This window comes from Purpureocillium lilacinum (genome assembly GCF_023168085.1).
Source record: "Purpureocillium lilacinum CBS 284.36 DNA, scaffold_6, whole genome shotgun sequence".
Lineage (NCBI taxonomy): Eukaryota > Fungi > Ascomycota > Sordariomycetes > Hypocreales > Ophiocordycipitaceae > Purpureocillium > Purpureocillium lilacinum.
Genome location: NW_027072116.1, coordinates 1973026 through 1991382, shown reverse-complemented (window position 1 = coordinate 1991382; position 18357 = coordinate 1973026). Strand labels below are relative to the sequence as shown.

Genomic DNA, 18357 nt, shown 5'->3' with positions numbered 1-18357 from the left:
ATTCGAGGTACGAGAAAAGGTGCGCCAGTATCTTTTGAGTCGTCGAGGTTCCTGACATGTGAAAGTGGCTGGTGCGCAGTGCGCACTCACTGCACTGCAGCAGCGGAAGCCAGGACCCCAGGGGGAGTGCCAGGTGCCAAGTGGGGCGTGCATCATCCCTGTCCGGTTTGCCGCCCGCGAACCCCGACAGGGGGGGTACATGTGGTTTTTTTAGTGGCGCATTTGCACTGCTTTCCTCAATCCGTCCGTCGGTCGCCTCCCTCCCCAACAACCTACCGCCATGCGCATCGCGGGTGTGCCGAGCCAGACGGCGCGCCGCAACAAGGCCGACTAACGTGCGCCGTACGCATCCAACGCTGGAACGTGCGTGCCTCGCCGCGCGTTGGTTCGATTGCTCGGCTCGGTCTACCACTCACTACTGGTCTTTGCCACCCCGTTCCTCGTCCTCCTCAGCCCTCGGCATCGGCCGTGGCTGCTGCCTCGCCTCGTGGCCCCCCTTTGACTTCTTTTTTTTTTTTTTTTTTTTTTTTTGTTCCCGAGGCGACCTCCCTGTTCCCGAGGCCGGACATGGGCAGACGGAAGGGCCAACAGGAATGGTTCGGATCCGGACGAGCCTCGCGCGTGGGCCGAGATCAGGAAACTGCCTGCGCTACGCATCGGGGCCCCTTCACGCTTGGACCTGGTACGAACGTCGTTGAGCCACGATTAGCCGCACGAGCTGACTGGACCATCTGCCTGGCCCGCCCCGTCGCTCGTGCGCGCATCGGACATTGTGTTGTGAGATGTATGCACAGGGGTCCTGATACCAGGACCAAAACCCGCTCGCTTGTTCCCGCTTCCCGGACCTGGACACGCCCGCGCCGTGATGGGCTACCTGCTGCCACGAGCCGCTTCCAGTCAGCCTTCATCTAGGTGGATGCGTTGGCCTCACTCTGCAGCTGATGATGGTTGAACTGCTTTCCGATGCGGGCGGGCAGCAGAGCTGCGTCTTCCGGTGCCGAGTCCGCTTCTCGAAGGGGATTGCCGCGGCATGGCTCGCACAATTCCACAACGGCTGGGGCGTGCGTAGCAGAAAACGCCCCCGAACAGAACACCACTTTGCCTGCACCGGCGGGCGCCATGGCTTCGCTGGTACGTGGGAGGCGCAGTAGCCAGCAGCAGCAGGAGCAACAGCAGCAGCAGCAGCAGCTTCTCGAGCGAAGACGGCCGCGGAAAACCCCCACGATCTGCTTGTTCCCGGAGCCGTCTTTGCCATGGCGTGGCTGATACGTAAAGCGTTGAGAGAGGAGGTGGGGGAATGGGCAATCGCAATCGACGAGACAACAAAGTACCGCGCAGTTCACGATATGGTATGGCCTTGCGAGCAATGCCCATCATCGGCAAGATGAGACGTGCCAACGACGGTGGCGTCGTGCCCCCCCGCGGGCGATCTCCAGGGTCCGCGTCTCTGACAAGCGAGAGTGACAAGGAGAGATAGCTCAAGCCGCCCCCTCTGTCCCGAGATGGAAGCACGGCTCGTTCGCCCTGATACAGTACATCCTGCAGACGAGGGGGGCGGCGCGGTCGCCAGTCCCATGGCCGCGATAAGGCGACAGCGCTGCCGCTCTGTTGCGTGCTCCTGCCATCCGCCGCGGAGTGTCGTCGCATCCGTGCATGACGATGAATTGATGAGCCGCCAGTTGCTTCCCGGCTACTTCTTACTTGGTCATTGGTGCCGTGCCCCCCCTTCCTTTCGTTCAATTGACACCATTCCATGGTATATTGCGCGGATCGGATGGCGCGGAGGGCCTTTGCCGGCGAAACACTGCAGCGCAGGCTGACACGAGGAATCTCGAGTGTAAATCATCAAAGCTGCCCCGTAGATTGCCCGATGGCTGGCTGCCAATCTCAGCCCCCCGAGTCAGTGACATACATGAGTTACATGCTACGTATGTACAAAGTAAGAATCAGCAAGAGCAGAGCTGTTGAGTGACGATGGGATGGACGCTCCCTCCCTCCCTCCCGCGGCGCGGACCCGGGTCTCCGGCCGTCTGGGAGAGACGACAACGGGCCGGATGAATGCGCGCCAGAGGGCGTATTAGCTTTAGTCAACGGCCGGCGGGCGTGCTGTGGCGGTTGGCCAGGGATTGGCCCTCAGCCAAGAGCTGGGAGCTCTTCTTCTTCTCTCAACATCGCATCTGGAGGAGGAGGGGGGGCGGCGTGGCGGCGGCGCATCTTCACATGCCAGCGTCCGCCACCACCAGCACCACCCCCAACAAGTCAAAACAGGGTGTAGGTTGCGCAATAAATAGCTTCCAGGTGCAGGCAGCGTGCAGTGTGCAGCGCAGCGCATTGGGGAGGGGTGGTGGATTGGGTGGATTGGATGGACTGGGACTGGATCCATGAGGTGGGCTGTTTGTGGCTGGTGGCGGGAGGCCGGCCAATGGCGGGCGGCCGGGAGCCCTGGGCCTGGCGCTGCGCCGGATCGCGAATGGACGGGCGGCATCGAATGGGCGTTTTGCCGGGGCGAGTGCCTAGTGCCTACCTGGCACCAGCAGCAGCAGCAGCAGGTTGGAACCTGGAAGGTCAGTGGACGGTTCCCATGATAGCGGCGGCGGCGCCTGGGCGTGCACCCACCACCCCCTGCCGCTCTTCCGTCGTGCGCTTCTGCACACCTTCCGCTGCTCTGGCGCCGCAGCACCGGGCTGCTTGATCTGGCCGCGCTCTGGCAGGCCCTGGCAGCCGACAGCCAGTCCGCCCGGACAGGGAGCAACTGCGCCAGAGGGAATGAGAGACCGGGAGAGAGAGGGGTCGCCTCACCTGGGATGCTGGGCCCCGGCTGCTTCCATGCTTTCCAGTGGATCCTTCAAGTACCTTCCATGCCTGCGCAGGCATCCCAGCCCAGCCCGTGACGCCGCCGCCGCCGCAGTGGATTCCGTCTTGCACGGGGGCGCGGCGGACGGGTTCCACCATCACCTGTCTGCGCCTGTCCGTCTGTGCGTCTGTCTCTGGGCTGGTGTGAGAGTGATGGAGTGAACCCACTCGTCCCGTCTGCGACCTTGAGCCTTTGTTGGAGGGGCCGCTTTCACATGCTGGCGCGCGTGTTGCTTGCTCGCCAGCAAGGGGACCTGCCCATGCCTGCTCATGCTGTCTCCCTGACTGATGAGGGTGGTGGTGACTCTGATTGCATGTTCCCATTCCCAATGCAACAAGCGCTCGCTGCTGCTGGCGGTACCGAACTGCACGATTGCAGAGGTAGAAGCAAGCACCAGCACCAGCAGCGCGCTACCTCGTCCGCTGAGATTTCATTCTCTTTCACGTTCTTGTCCCGGGTCCATCCCCCCCCCTTCCCTTGGCGCTTCCTTTCCCGTGCGTGGGTGCGGCGGCCCATCCACGGATGCATGTGCCAACCTCTACGGACCTCCTCCACCTACACCTACACCTACACCTCACTTATCCTGATAAAGTCTGCAGTGGCGCTCCCGCAGCTCCTCCCCTACCGCCTGCCTGGCCTGCCACCCTCCCCTCCTCCTCCAGTTTATTAGCCTTGGGCCTCGCACATTCGTATCTCGTCCCTTTCCTCCTTCTCTCTCCTTTCCTCTCCCCCTCCCTTTTCTTCCGTCAACGAACGAAACCTGCCTTGACGCCATACCCTCCTCGTCGTCGTCGCACCGACCACACAAAGCGTCCCCTGTGATACCCCCATCTCCCCAAACGCTAGTCGAAACCTGTCGACCATACGCCCGCCCGCCCGCCCGCTCTCTCGTCCTACTACGCACACGTACTCTTCCGCAATGGCTGTCCCTCAGGTCAACGGCGACGTGAGCCCTGCTCACCAGTCTGCCTTTATCCAGGTAAATGCGCCCCCCTCCCCTCAACGTCCGGCGGCAGAATTGGATATACCTGCGCCGCTGCCACCATATTACGTGATGGTGACGAGAGAGACGCATGGCTAACGACGACGTGTGTGGGTGCAGCACCTCCTCAACTACCCGCTCATCAGCGACGGCATCACCACCTTCAAGTCCAACGAGTACGCCCAGCGCTCCATCAAGCTCGGCGACTCGGCCTACCAGACGTTCGCCGCCCCCGTCCTGCCCTGGATCGCCAAGCCCTACGGCTACATCTCGCCCTACGTCCAGCGCGCCGACTCCATCGGCGACAAGGCGCTCGACCGCGTCGACGAGCGCTTCCCCGTCGTCAAGAAGCCCACCAACGAGCTCTACAACGACACGCGCAGCCTGATCCTGCTGCCCTACAACAAGTCCATCGAGGGCCGCGACCACGTCTTCCAGGTCTACAGCAGCGAGATTAAGAAGGCCGAGCAGCAGGGCATCGTCGCCCAGGGCAAGGCCGCCGTCTCCACCGCCCTCGTCGTCAGCAACGAGACGCTGAGCTGGCTCAGCAGCCTGCTCACGGCCAAGAAGGCCGAGGCCGCCAAGCTCGTCAACGAGAAGGTCCAGCAGTAATGGAGACTTGAAGTGCCGGGTGGCGGAATCGAGGGGGGAGAGCAAGTCGCATTGCACAGCGACGGGGAATACCTTTTTTTGCTCTTCAGCACAACTCGCGTCCTCTTTGTCGGCGGGGGTTCAAATATTGGCGTTTGGTTGCGCGCCAGCCGTGACCGCCCGTCGTCGATGCAGCCGACGGGCGTCGTCGCGAACGGTGGTGCTGGTGGCTGGTTGTTCATTATACCTTGGACTATGTTGGGCATTTTCTGCATCGCTTTCGTCTCCAAAATCTCTTTACTTGTGCTTCGGACCTTATTCGAGCCAATGCGTTCTTCTTTCCTTGGAAACCACTCTGCTATCTCTCACTCGCGTCGCCACGTCTCGGCTCGCGAATCGACCAAGCACACACCATCTTTGCTCATGAAGCTCTCATACACTGCGTCATGCCATTGCTTCCATTTTTACGGAAGGGGACGGCGGCGCAGATGCGCGAGTGTTCAATCAATCACTCCCCTCGTCTGGCTTGGATCGGAATGACGACCTGAATGATTCGGAAAACAGAAAACATCTTGGAGGCAACCAAAAGACCAATGGAAGAGCTAATAGAATTTTTTCTCCCCTACGTGCCACCTTGACCGCGTCACAGGGATCGTGGGACTGACTGGTGTTGGCACCCTGCTGAACTGTCTGACATGTGATTGTTGTGTGATTGCGGGTCCTGCGGGACACGGCATGGATTCATGGAGGCCCCCGCAGGTCGAGCTGACAAGGTGACAAGCTGATGGCAGCGGTGGGGGGCCCTTGCTGCTTTCCGTTTTTTTCGAGGTGAGCTTGATGAGCGTCCAAAACGGTGCCCGGTGGAGCTTCAGAGCGAGGCGCGACGCTGGAGCTGTTCTCCGTTCTGCGACTGAGCCACACTGAGCGTCGCTCACCCAACAAAGATGACTTACCTAAGCGTGTACCAGGCAAACCGGTGTGGCTGGGTCATCGGTACGTACCGGGACCCCATGGCTGCTGCCCGCCCCTCCCCCCCCCCCACTCTCGACGTTCGCAGAGGGAGAGATGCTGATGTAACTTTGACTAAGGCCGAGGGGCGGCCTTCAATTGGGGGGATTATTTCCAATCGCTGACATTTACCACTACTGGTGGCATATGGCAGGTTCAGAAGAGGTTGACAGCTAGCTAGCTAGTTAAGAATGGCGGGGGAGAACGCCGGTTTTCTTGATGACAGCTTTTTTACAGCTCTGGACTGACACATTATCAACCCCAATTCTTCTCCAATCTCCTCCTTCTTGCTTCTCGGGTTTTCTTCTCCGGATTTCTAGGATCGACTAGCTAGGACGACGAGCTCTAGTCTAGACGTTGCATCAAGGCAAAGGAATCGTCTATATATTGCCGCCGATCGTTCCTGGACCCCAGACTCATGAAGAATTTCCTGAGCATCAAACTCATACTCGCAATTCTTGTTGGCTTCGTTTCGACTGTCGTCCTTGTCGTCGTCAACAACAACCCAAGCAGCGTCGTCTCGGAGCAGATATCGTCTTTCTTGAGGCAGCACTTTTACACCACCACCACCACCACCTCGTCGGTATCGTCGGCTGAACTGACGTCGTCTGAGAGCATCCTGCAACAGCAACAGCAGCAACAGCACCTCACCTCCACAGACCCCATCACATCACAAGACAAAATGACGTCGACATCCTCCAGCGTCGTCCAGCGCGCCATCCGCAAGGTCTTCCTCGCCGCCGAGCAGTCCGAAGGCGCGGGCGCCCGCGTCCGCCGCTCCATCGGCACGCCCTCGCTGCGCAACCTCTCCCCCTTCCTCATGCTCGACCACTTCTCCATCAAGCCCGGCGCGGGCTTCCCCGACCACCCCCACCGCGGCCAGGAGACCATCACCTACCTCCTCGAGGGCGCCGTCGACCACGAGGACTTTGCCGGCAACCGCGGCACCATCCACTCCGGCGACCTGCAGTTCATGACGGCGGGGCGGGGCATCGTCCACGCGGAGATGCCGGCGCAGAACCCCGACGGGAGCGCGAATGTCGGGCTGCAGCTTTGGGTGGACCTGCCGGAGAAGCTCAAGGCGTGTGAGCCGCGGTATCGTGACTTGCGCGCTGCGGAGATTCCCCGCGTGGAGGTCGACGACGGCAATGCCACCATCAAGGTCATATCCGGCCAGTCGCACGGCATCGACTCCGTCAAGGACCTCGCCTACACGCCCGTCTGGATCCTCGACGTGGAGCTCCGGCCCGGCGCAAAGGTCACCCAGCCCCTGCCGCAGGGCTGGAACGCCTTCTCCTACGTCCTCGAGGGCGACGCCTACTTCGGCGAGGGCGACGCCCGCACAAAGGTCGCGCAGTACCACAACGTCGTCTTCCAGCAGGCCGGCGACGCCGTGCACGTCGAGGCCGACCCCGCCGCCAAGGGCAACACGAGGCTCGTCATCGTCGCCGGCACGCCCCTCGACCAGGAGGTCGTCCAGTACGGCCCCTTTGTCCTCAACTCCAAGGAGGGCGTCTACAAGGCCCTCATGGACTACCAGAGCTACTCCAACGGCTTCGAGCGCGCCAAGGACTGGCAGAGCGAGATTGGCAAGAGCATGATGCATTGAGCAGTTGACGGAATGGGATCAGGGCAAAATTGGGTAAATTAATGGCGTTTTTATGTTTGTATTTTTTGTCTGTTGGCGGGAGATTGGCGTCATCGTCCAACATGTGTGATTGCGTTCGGCGGCAACTTGCTACTTGCGCCAGGGGTTATCTGACAAGCCTTGTTCAATAGCAACGCATCTCTGTAACTTATATGCATCCGCAGATTTTAGCAATCGCAGCAAGTAAAAGTCATACGCACGTGCGTCATACGTATTTGCATCCGGAGGACATCGTAGCCGTACTTCAGTACGTGGACAAGGCCCATTTCACCTCGTAGACGTCGACGCACACACAAAAGGTCTAGGACGATTATCGTTCAGCAACATTCGTGCCAAAAGCCATCATCCAAGTCGCGTCCGAATGGCTCAGGAAAGCAGCCGCTCGGCACGCGGCGTATCGAGGAGGCCCTGCCTCTTCTCTCTGTCCAAGGGCTGGCGGAAGGCTGCTGGTGTGAGCGCGGACGACACCATTGGTCGCCACCCCGGTGGAGGATCCATTGCGGGATGTTGTCGTGCAGGTGTCACAGAGTGTAACACACTCACGGGACTCGAGTCCGCACTCGCCCAGTCGCCGTATAAAAGGCGTCCCTTCCTCCTCTGTCTCCCATTCCTTTTTTTCTCTCCTTCATACCTTCATGGCACGGGAGGGGGTACGCCAACGTCAATCAGTGAATTGTCTCGACCAATTTCACACCTCTGTTGGGCGTCATCGTGTCTCATCGTCTTCCAACTTCAAGATGGGTGCTCTTCGCCCAGGGCCTGGTGGGGCTCGATTCAGTAGCGGCAAGCCCTATGCTGGGCGCGGGCCCTGGCCTGTCAAGGACGCAAGGAAGGATGAGGAGGAGCTGGACAGGATTCCCTGGGAGGGCTCGCGGCAGGAGCAGGGTGGCCGGAGATTTTGCGAACTCTACCTTGGATCAACGGAAGGCGGTCTGTGCATCGGGTCAGGCACTGGAGAATACTACTTTCTTGTCCCGGTGACGGAGGTTTTGGCCGGTATTGCTGCGGAGCGCCAGTCGACCGCCCTGCACTTGTCGGGGGTTCTCTTTCGCATGGACCTTTTCCGTCAGGCCGAGGTGGACTTTTTCGCCACACTGGTCAAGGTTCCTGCTGCAGACCTTCAGAGCATTGAAGTGAATGCAAAGAATCGCGTTTTTCAGCTTGGGGCTTCAGCCACCGAGACACCGGAGGGTGCTCGTCCACGGGCAATGGGTGACCCAGCTGTGGCGAGAATTGCCAAACACGCGTACACCGGCTATGCTGCAGACGGCACCCTCTTCAATGCACCCATGAAGCCAGGACTTCCTCCTGTGAAGAGCGCTGAGGTGAACGGCGACACGAAGCGCTATTATAGAGGCAGGTTCCGGACTTCGTTGAACGGAAGTGGTGATGGCGGTGTCTCGCATGTGACCGGTGAGGTCAAAGACTCCATCCGCGTCTATTGGAAGCCCAGCGAGGACCTCACCGTCCGTGACGGCCCGGGGAACGTGGTGGTTGATGATCGTTACGTGATCCTCGTTGGAGTGCGTCCTCTGGGGGCGAGTCTGGTCGACGATGAGGACCCCAACAGTCGCCGCGTCGCCCGCGTCAACTGGGTTACCGTCGAGTATTACGGCCATTTTTGAGGGGAGATAAGCTTGGTACAGATTGTTTGGGAGGATTTCATTGTTCTCGACAGCACCAGATTGTTCATCATTTCCTTGAGTCTGTTTTCAGTCATTCGTTTAGTTTGAGGGAAGCACGGTAGCACACACAAAAAAAGAAAGAGAATACACGAGGGACTTGGAGAGTGAGCAGCCGCCAAGCCAAACCGTGAAACTGAGAACGTCTCTTCCCCCAACCCCGCCATTCATTATGCTCGCATGGCTGGGATGTGATTCACAATTCAACAACACCCCCGGTGCAAATCAGTCGCACCGGGCCGGACCGCCACCTACTGCCCCCCAAGGCCGCCGCGTTGATCCCGCCACGGCCCCACCCCGTTCGTTGACGCCATTCCGAGCCAGCGAGCCACAGCCGAGTTTGGGCCTGGACATCGCCAGCAGGAACAATGCCATGGCCCTACGAGGTAAGTGCCATGCGGAGATCAGCAGCAGGAACAACGAACGCGGTGGTCCTACGAGATACGTAGTGTGCAGTTTCCAGCGTATGGGGACCGAAGCGGCTCGCTTCGCCTGACTTGGCACGCTCATCAATCTCTTTCGTCGTCCTCTTCGAGTTGACGTGCCCGAATCGCGCCATGAACTCCGGCGGTTCGCTCTCGAAGCCGCAAAGGGAAGTGTGCGGTCGTGACCGACTCTTCCAGACTTCCAGAGTTTGGTTCGACGGCGTGCCCCGGCATCTCAAACATATCCAACACCATCAGAGCATCGCGCATAACACGATGGTATAGTTGCCTTGTGATCGTCATCCAGCCCGAACCTGGCTGCACAAAGGCCCTGAAATCGTATTAGGATCCAGGTATGAGAAGCTCCAGCTCGTACGACTCCTCACTTGCATTCACAGCATGATAGTAACCTCAACTTCACAGTTCAGACCAGTTGTGCCAAAATTATCAATTAATTCGTGCCTAATGAGAGCAAGAAAGTAGACGCCAGGCAGATCCGGGTATCAATGAACCACCATTCATCCGAAGACGGGCGTCCACGTCAACCCCCGTCGGCACCTTGCCAAGCCCACACCCACTTCTCAGACACTCCGAGCCACATGGGCACCAAACCACGTTGCGTACCGGGAGAAAACAAGATCCCTTGCTGCATTAATCGTCACCACGATCTGAGTGAAAGAATCCATAAACCTCATTAGTCCTCCGCAGCCTGATTTGCCCCCATGTCCAGCTCACGTGCTCTGCAATCCACATCGCAAAGATCTTCCAGGCGCGCGGTTGCACTCCGATGAACTCGTCGAGATGGCGGCCGAGCATGAAGAGGTATAGACGGGTATTTTGTATCAAACATGTGTAGCGTAACCATCAAAAAAATCGTAGAAGCCCGCGACTCCTTACAGGAAGAGAGCAGCGAGGCCAGCGGCGGCCAGGATGCCAGCAGGAGCGGCCGTCTTCTGGGGAGCCTGCATACGTGAGTCAGCACACGCAATCAGTTTCGCGCCGGAGGAGTACTTACAGCAAAGCCAGTGCTAGACGAGGTGCCCGAACGGGTGGCCGATGTCTGCGAAGCGCCGCCGTTGCCTCCAGTAGTGCCCGAAGCCTCGCCGCTGGTGGTAGAGGCGCCACCAGTCTCAGAACCGGTGCTGCTCTCGCCGGTCGTCTCAGAAGCGCTAGCCGTGCCCGTCTCGGTGCCAGAGCCGGAGGCGGTGCCAGACTGGCCGCTGGTCATGGTGGTGAGCGTGCGGATGATCTGAGATCCGGCAGAGGTTTCGGTAGTGACAACGACGCCTCCATTGCCAGTAGTGCCGGACGCCTCGCCGCCGCCAATAGTGGTCGTGGCAACGGGAGTCGTCTCGACCTTGCCGTCGGTGCCCGTGACAGTGCTGAAGATGGTGGAGACCTTGGCCTGATGTTACTGTTAGCCTTCACCCTGCCAAGCAGGATTATGAGCGAGATCACGTACGTCTCCGCTGCTGCCACCGCCTCCAGTCTTGGTAGCACCACCGTCGGTCGCAGTGTTGGTGGCGCTGCCACTGTTGCCGCCACCAGTGGTGATGACGACTCCGGCACCTGGACCAGTGTTAGCTAGAAGTACAGTGCTGTGGTGCGTAGCGTTGACATACCGGCGCAGATTTTCTTGCCGTATTCGATGATCTGATCCGCGAACTTGCCACCGCAGACAGAGTTGGTGCAGTCGCGGAGGCCGTAGGTGAAGTTGACGTTGGCGCAAAGGCACTTCAAATCACCCTCCTTGCACTCCAGCTCCTCTGCCTTCTTGGCAGACAGCATGTTGTTGGCGCAGGTTTGCTAAATCCTACATTAGCACCGGAAGAACTAGTCCTCGGTCTGTCGCAGGAAAGCTTACCGCGCACTGCTCAAGGCCAGCCGTGTCCTGGGCCAAGGCCACCGTGGCCAGGGTGGTGAGAGCGACAATGATGGACTTCATTGTGACGTCGGTTGGTCGGCAAAGACTGGAGAGTAACTAGAGAGCGACTTAGCACGAAATGCGCACAAAAGAGCGTGGGTTGTGAAGGAAAATGGGAGAAGTTGGAATGCAGGGAGGAGATCTGGGGCGAGCCTTTTAGGTGCCTGGGGTTGGAATGGGCAGGGCACAAGCTGCGTCGCTCGAGCGGGAGAGGGATCGGCAAGGGTTGATTCAGACGAAGTCATCCGACACCACCTGGTTTGGTTCGTTCGCCTTGCCGTCGAACTCGTGGGCCGCGTCTGAATGAGCACAGTGGGTGACAGTGAATGGGCAAGCAGGAGGGCGGTGTGACGTTGCAGTGATCTCGTCGAGACGAGACGGAGGAACGCAAGCAGGCAAGCAAGCACGCGGTGGTTCGTGACTTGGGGTGGAGGAGAGGCATCGCGACGAGAATAGTGTTCTCGTGGCGTGCGAGCAAGTCTCAAACGACGCGTTGAGACAATCCAAGAAACGGCGTTTGAGAGTCTCGGCGTGGCGGAGGTGCCATGATGCATAGCAACAGGAAGAAGCTCACCTGAAGGATCTTGACCGAGATGGCGGCGATGGAAGTGGCACGAGGAGATGCGGGTGCAGTCGAACGAAGTTGGTTTGCGTGCAGGTAAACAGAGGAAGCGGAGAAAAGGGAGAACCAGAGGGTAGGGGTGAGAGGAGGAGGAGGAGAAGGGTCGGGAGTTTTATTTTGAACAGCGGGAGCAGGTGCGGGCTGGGCTGCGGCTGCTGCATCGTCGCCCGGCCGCCCGCCAGCTGGGCAGGCATAGGAGGGACCGGTGGACGCACCCAAGCAGGGCAGGGCAGGCTGGCTGGCAGGGCACCCGCCCACTTGGTGCTACGTACGTCCGTCCGTCCCTCCAGCTCCCAATGCACAAAAGCCAGGCAGGCAGGCAGGCAAGCAGGCCCAGGCCACGCTTAGCCAAGGTACACTTGGCCAGGTACCGTCCCCGCCAAGGTACAGGGCTGCGCTCGTTCGGGCAACTGGCTGCATCTTGGTTCTGCCAACTTGCCCAGCCTGGCGAGATGGTGGGCACCTGAACGACGCTCTTGGCCCTAGGGCGCCTCATCACCGTAGGAGATCGGCTAGCCAGCCACCTTGGCCCGCCGAAGCGCCATTCGAACGAGGGCGCGCGCCAGGCCTCGCGAGTTTGGGCGAGGAGTAGGGAGCATCAGACACGCCATCCCATCACGCAAATACCACAGATTCAGACTCAAAACCCGTGCAAGCAGCCTTTCCCGCGCCGTGCTGCAACGTGCTTAGCTACAGACTACGTACGAATCACTTGCGCAACGCCATCCCGGGGCCCGTGGCTCACCAAAGATTCTCCGCACGGGCGGAGGAAGAAACAAGGGCCCCGTTGCCAGATTTGCGGCGGGGCCTCCTTGTGCGCCGGATCTATCCGACGGCGCAATCGCTCTGCGGGAGAGCCTTGCATGGACCACGCAGAGACGCGGGCCATGAGGCAAATGAAGGAAATGGAGCGCACGGACGGAGCCAGATTGAAACCACGATTCTCGTTGCGAGAAAAGGGCGGCGATGCACCATCGTGGGTTGGGCCATGCCATGCCCTGGCAACGTGCGTCTCGCGGTGCACAATGACAGACCACGGGCAATCGAGGTGCGTTGTACAGAGGGCTCTGCTGTGAGCGTGTCCTGAACTGGACTTTCGTCCTGGAAGCTTTGCTTGGCTAGCGGGCACCGGGGAGCAGGGCAGCGAGACAACTGCAGCGGTGCCGCCAAAAAAGCATGGTGAGGTGGTCACCAGTCCGGCAAGGGACCACAGCCGAGATGAGGTCTGAGGTCTGAGGTCATAACCAAGATGCGGATCGAAGTGCGTCGGCATTGGGCCACACTAAACTAGGCCGGGGTGTTGGTGGGTGGGGAGCGAGAGGTTGGGGGTGGGCAAGGTGGGATGGTTGTTCCCAGTTGGGGTCCCCCCCCCCTGAACCCATGTCTGGGTCCCACTCCACCCACCTGGCGCCGCCCTCCCGATACCCGACCTGTGTGGCTTTCCAGAGCCACCATCACCACCACCCGCCAGCATTTGGAGGTCCCACGATCGCCCTTTCAATCTTGCTCAAACACGCTTTCGCGATGGCCTTGAACCTTTTGTCGCACTTTTTTCGATGCTAAATAGAAGCCTCGGAGATCAGGATGGACCCAAGATGCCCCACGAAGCGACCAGAGCGAACAATCTCAAGGCTGGTCTCCTGTGCCGGAGGGGCTGCATGAGGATCTGCACCTGAGCGGCCGGCCGGGCTATGCCCAGCCGATACCTGCCCGCGGTGATCCCATCTCAAGTTCGACGACCTTTGGCCCAGTTGGGCCATCAGAGAGGCCTGCCATGGCTGACCCCGCCGGCCATAGTGGCCAAGCAAGCCAAGATACCTGTTCACCTGAACTACTAGGTGCTTGATTATGCTGAAATTTACCGTCTTCCCAGAGGCTCGACACCCTCGGTCTGTCCGGCAGCAGCAAGCCGTGAGCCGTGCCTGTGGCGCACGCAACGGCGAGGAATGAAGCGGTGGGCGGGCTTCCGCGACGGACCGAAGCTGCTGAGCTGGCAAGGCCGCAATGCTAGCGCGCCGGCAGTGCTGCAGCGGCCAGCTGAAGAGCGGCGCGGCCGTTGCGCCACATGCACGCGGCTCAGCCACACCGCCTCAGCGTTGGGAACGTCATTGCTCCATATCGCTTCGCAACACCACGCGTTCACCGTCCCGGCTCCCGGCCGCCGCCAAGGCACAATACCTGGTTCTTTGTGTAGGATTCTTGGTACGGGACCGGTTGGCGGGCGGACATGAGGCAATCGAGTGGTCATCGGCCGTCGGGACCAGGCGAGAGGTGAGGTGAGGTGAGGTCACACCCGACGCGATTGACCAGGGAACGCGGCCCCCTGTCGATGGGACGTCTGCGCGCGCCATTGGCCAATTGGTCCTGGGGGTTGGGGTTTTTCGCCAGCTGGGTTTCCCTGGCCTGCCTGGATCGCGCGGCATGGACGAGCCGATTGGCGACGTTCCGGAAAACCCAAGACGGTGATCGATCACCGTTGTTGTTTGTGCAAATTAACGTACGATGTACCGGCGGACGGCCAAACTGCCTACCCACTCACCCACTCACTCACTCCCACCGAAATGACGCAGCCGTTTCCGTCGTTGTCAACAAACAGGCAGACGTTGTCGGCAAACCCGCAAGCCGTCGTGCCACGGCCGTTGTTGCTGCCGAAAGTTCTAAACTTGAGATGAGATTTTGCTCAACGGAAAATCTCCTTTGAAGTCTAGGACGGCCTTAGAAGACGATTAGCAAGCCGCCACCAGTGCCCCGCTCGCCGTTCAAGTCGCGGGCCCTTGTCCAGCTGGACTCGAGATTGTCCAGCGACTACGGAAGGCATAGCGCCAACCGCACGGGCGCGCCGTCCAATCACAGGTGCCACGCGGGCCATGTTTGCAAAACGAGCCCAGAAAGACCGCCTGTGTAAGTGGATGGACGGAGCCGAACCGTTTCCTTTCCAGCGGCCTCTCCGTCGGGGGTTCTTGCTGGGGCCGTCCTCTGCAACAACAAGCTCACACTCTGTGGCCTCTTTGTTGCTGATCAAGGCCATCAGTCAGACAGGCTCCTCCGCCCATTACTCGCCGTCTGCGTTCTCCACGGCCCAGGTCCGCACCTCGGCCCAAGTTGGGACCCCCAGCCAGCCTCTGCGGTCTGCAACCACGGCAGCCGCCCGGAAGGCAGGTGATGCAGTCTTGACAAGTACCCTCCACCGAGCTGTACATGGGGTACTTTGCTTGGCACACACACATCGTTGTCGTTCGCGGGGCGACACTCCGGGCGGCCTGTGGCTCGCGGCTCACCTTGCATCATGCCGCAGCACGCGGGTGCGTTGGCAGCGGAACCGTGCACAAGCGCGCATCATTCATGTGCCTTTTCGTCACCGCAGATCGGGTCCGTCCCCGGGCGGCCTCGTCCACCTCCCCCGCCTCCGCTCGATCGTGGCTGCCCGCCTTTGATGTCGATGTCGAGATGCGGGCCTGGAAGAATGTCATGGACATCAATCAGTCCGTGCCCATGGGTTGGAGCCTTCACCGACAGCAGCCATCGCGGGTGGTTGTCCCGGCAGTAGAATGAAATGTTGCTTTGTCCAGCGCAAGTGCCTCTCGAAAGCCTTCTCGACTTACTACGTACATACATCATAGGTTGCCGTACTGGCCGTGAGACCCTGCCCCTCGTATCCAGGCCGTCGCGCGCCGTACTTCGTAGTACAGCTTTCCGTCTGGCCACCTCGCGAAGCCCTCGGCCCGTCCAGCGCCTCCTCTTATTCGTACAGGCGCGCTGGCCCCTGACTCTCCCGTGTAACTCGAACCCGACGCGATTCAGGGTCACTCGCTCGTCGTCAGGTTCGCTGCGTGTTTCGGGTACCATGTGGCACGACTCGCTTCTCTCTCTTCGATGTCGCTCCATGTCTCTCGCGAGGGAGGCAGCGAGCAGCAGCAGTAGCGCACACGACATGAGGGAGGAGGCTGCACCAACCGCCGTCGTGTTTCGATCGCCGACAAAGACGCATCGTCTCGTCACCGAGCTGCCAAACTGCCTACACCACAACTGTTTCAAGTCGACGCGAAACCGCACGTCATTTGACACAGTTAGTCGGATCTAGAATACATTGTAGCTCCATGCCGGCGCGTTGCATTACCCAAAGTGCCCGAGGGCTTGGGGCCGGTTCTGGCTTTTTGCCCTGAGCCGTCCCAGCCTCCAACCCCAGCCAGCCAGTATCAGCGCTTTCAGGCCGCCTGCCATCCACGGCGCCCAGCAACGGAACGAGTGTTCAACGCTTTGTCCAGTGTTCAACGCTTTGTTTTGGGCGAGTGGCAAGACTCTCAGTTCCAGGGTGTCTGACACTACTTTCACATATTTCGTCATGCGTCCAGCCCAGCCCAGTCCAGTCCGGTTCCTTACTTGTATATCCAAGGGTTAACTGCTAGGTTGAGTACAAACCATGTCCTTCCGTACACAGCATCAAAGGCTCCCCTGACTCCAGCACCACAGCTCCCCTCCCGGCCCAGCCGCAAAAACCATCAGCTCCTGCGACCCCCGTGGGCTCAGCACCGGCGGCCCACGAATCGGCCCTGCGTCCGGCTGGCCGAGACTCGCAAACGGGCCTCCCGCCGGAGACCAGGCGCTGCCGGTCCAAGCCTTGTGGTGAACATCACCGCTGTCAGCCAGCGCAACAATGTCGAGGCGATTCGCACTCGGCGCCACCACATGGAGCGTGTCGACGGCGAACTGGCCCCCCAGAGCCGCTGCCTCCAGCGCCGTCACGGAAGGCTCCCAGCCCTGCCCGGGCACATGCGCCTTGTGATAGACGGCTCGTAGGGCGTTGGCTCCGTGGATGAACAGGTCCAGTCGGCCCTGTCCCCAGCTTACTTCCACGGGACTGCTGCTAGGAGCCGTTACTCCTACGTCGGTGATCCTGCCCCAGCCGGTTTGCGACGGCTGCCAGGCGCCGCCGTCGCCGTCCTTGGACTTGTGGTAGATGGCGTGGTCTGTTCCGCAGACGGCGAGGTCGATCCGCCCCGGGCCCCATGACACCGGGCAGGGCAGACCGAGAATCGTCCCTCCGACGTTGCTCCACGGCTGCCAGTCAGCACTGCCCTCCTTGTGCGTGTGGTAGACGTTGCCGTCGTTGAACCTGGCAAATACATCAAGGCGGCTGGGGCCCCAGGTTACGGCGCACGGCTGCGAGTCTGCGACTCCGCCTCCGGGCAGCGGTTCGGCTCTGAACTTCTCGTCGGGCGCGTCCGACGCGGCTTTCCAGTAATGCCGGATACGGTTGTCTGTCGGCGACCGCGCGAAGACGTCAAACCGCCCGGGTCCCCAGGAGACGACGGAGAAGCCGGCGACGGCGGCGTCGCTTACGGGTTGCGGGGAACTCGAGTCCCAGGTTCCGTTGACCCTGTACTTGCGGTAGATTCTCATGTCGGGCGCTTGGTAGAATAGATCGAGGCGAGAGCCGCTTGCGACGACGGCTGGCTTTCCGATCACCCTGACCTTCAGCGACTTCCAGCCGCCGACGGGGAGAATAGATTGGGTGGACATGTTTTCCATGGTAACGTCAAAAGAGGGGAAGCAGGTTCAAAGATCTTGCGTACTTGAGTAATAAACCCGTCCTAAGTCTACTGCTCCCTTGCTGGGTTGAGATCATGCCGGGCATTAAGTAGGTGGAAATCGAGCTCTCCGCGGCAGGCGGTTAGCTGTCGCAGCGAAGGCGGCTGAACTGGCCCGTAACTGTAACGCCAACCTCGGGCATGCGATGAGGAACTTGCGACTTGACTTTCCTTTGCACGGACAGATAGATGGTAGCAAAAGTCACCAAAGGGGTAACAGAAATCGCACCACAACCAGGTCAGATCAAGTACTGTATATGTCACAGCACGTAAGAGCAGCAGGTCACCTGTCGCATCCAGTGCGGCTGACTGGAACTCATCTACAACGCTGACGCCAAGCTCGGGGTCAGCAGGGGGAACGTCTGGCTTTCGTTTGCCCGTCCTGGAAAGGCAAGGCAGAGCAGCGAAACCTACAAAGGGAGCTACAAAAAGGCGTATAGCATAAGCAAATCAATCATCTGCCAGACAGCACGAGAACATGCTTCAAGTCGACAGCTACAGTAGGGCAATGCAGCAGACTTATCAACCTAAAGAAAATGAGGTACGATACAAGTATTTCAGCCGTCAAAGCTTCCCAGAATCCTACCTGCTGATAGGCCTAACAAAACCGACTCACATGAAAAAAAAAGATCGCGAATTGCTTCGCCGCGGCGGCGCCTTTTCCGTTTCACACCATTCAGCAGGTACTTCCATTGGACACGCGAGCGCGGAGCCGGCCGCCGATCGCGGTCGATTGGATTTATGCATAATACTTCCATAGCTGTTCAGGTGTTTCTTGGTTTAAACTCTACTGCGATCTCGTTTCAGCTGTGGGCAGTGAGGCGGGGCCTAGGTTCTCATCGGCCAAATCGAGCACCCAAGGGTTGCCTATCGCGGCGGTGAGTGACGTCGCTCGGCATCACACTCACAAAGCGAGGGTTGTAGGGGAAAGGCCAGCCTGCTGGTTTGACGTGCACGCGGGGCGATCGTTGAGATTGGTGGGTGTGTTTGCCTGTAGGGAGGGACTACTGCGCAGCGTAGGTAGGTGCGGTAG

General features: G+C 59.9%; 5 protein-coding genes across 5 annotated transcripts; 3 read left to right on the top strand and 2 right to left on the bottom strand.

Moving 5' to 3' along the window:
- Positions 1 to 3773: 3773 nt before the first annotated feature.
- On the top strand, positions 3774 to 4448 carry PLICBS_008515 (uncharacterized protein; the record flags this gene model as incomplete). The annotated part of the gene is made up of 2 exons (XM_018323960.2): positions 3774 to 3833; positions 3957 to 4448. The coding sequence occupies 2 exons, from the start codon at positions 3774 to 3776 to the stop codon at positions 4446 to 4448; spliced, it is 552 nt and encodes a 183-aa protein (XP_018177139.1).
- Positions 4449 to 5853: 1405 nt separating this feature from the next.
- Positions 5854 to 7044, top strand: PLICBS_008514 (uncharacterized protein; the record flags this gene model as incomplete). The annotated part of the gene is made up of 1 exon (XM_018323961.2): positions 5854 to 7044. One exon carries the CDS (start codon positions 5854 to 5856, stop codon positions 7042 to 7044), a length of 1191 nt encoding a protein of 396 aa, XP_018177140.2.
- A 776-nt stretch (positions 7045 to 7820) lies between these two features.
- On the top strand, positions 7821 to 8708 carry PLICBS_008513 (uncharacterized protein; the record flags this gene model as incomplete). The annotated part of the gene is made up of 1 exon (XM_018323962.2): positions 7821 to 8708. The coding sequence occupies one exon, from the start codon at positions 7821 to 7823 to the stop codon at positions 8706 to 8708; it is 888 nt and encodes a 295-aa protein (XP_018177141.2).
- A 1375-nt stretch (positions 8709 to 10083) lies between these two features.
- Positions 10084 to 10978, bottom strand: PLICBS_008512 (uncharacterized protein; the record flags this gene model as incomplete). The annotated part of the gene is made up of 4 exons (XM_018323963.2): positions 10084 to 10152; positions 10206 to 10595; positions 10653 to 10759; positions 10813 to 10978. 4 exons carry the CDS (start codon positions 10976 to 10978, stop codon positions 10084 to 10086), a joined length of 732 nt encoding a protein of 243 aa, XP_018177142.2.
- A 5198-nt stretch (positions 10979 to 16176) lies between these two features.
- PLICBS_008511 (uncharacterized protein) lies at positions 16177 to 17265 on the bottom strand (the record flags this gene model as incomplete). Its single annotated transcript, XM_018323965.2, has 1 exon — positions 16177 to 17265. The coding sequence occupies one exon, from the start codon at positions 17263 to 17265 to the stop codon at positions 16177 to 16179; it is 1089 nt and encodes a 362-aa protein (XP_018177144.2).
- Between the last annotated feature and the right edge of the window lie 1092 nt (positions 17266 to 18357).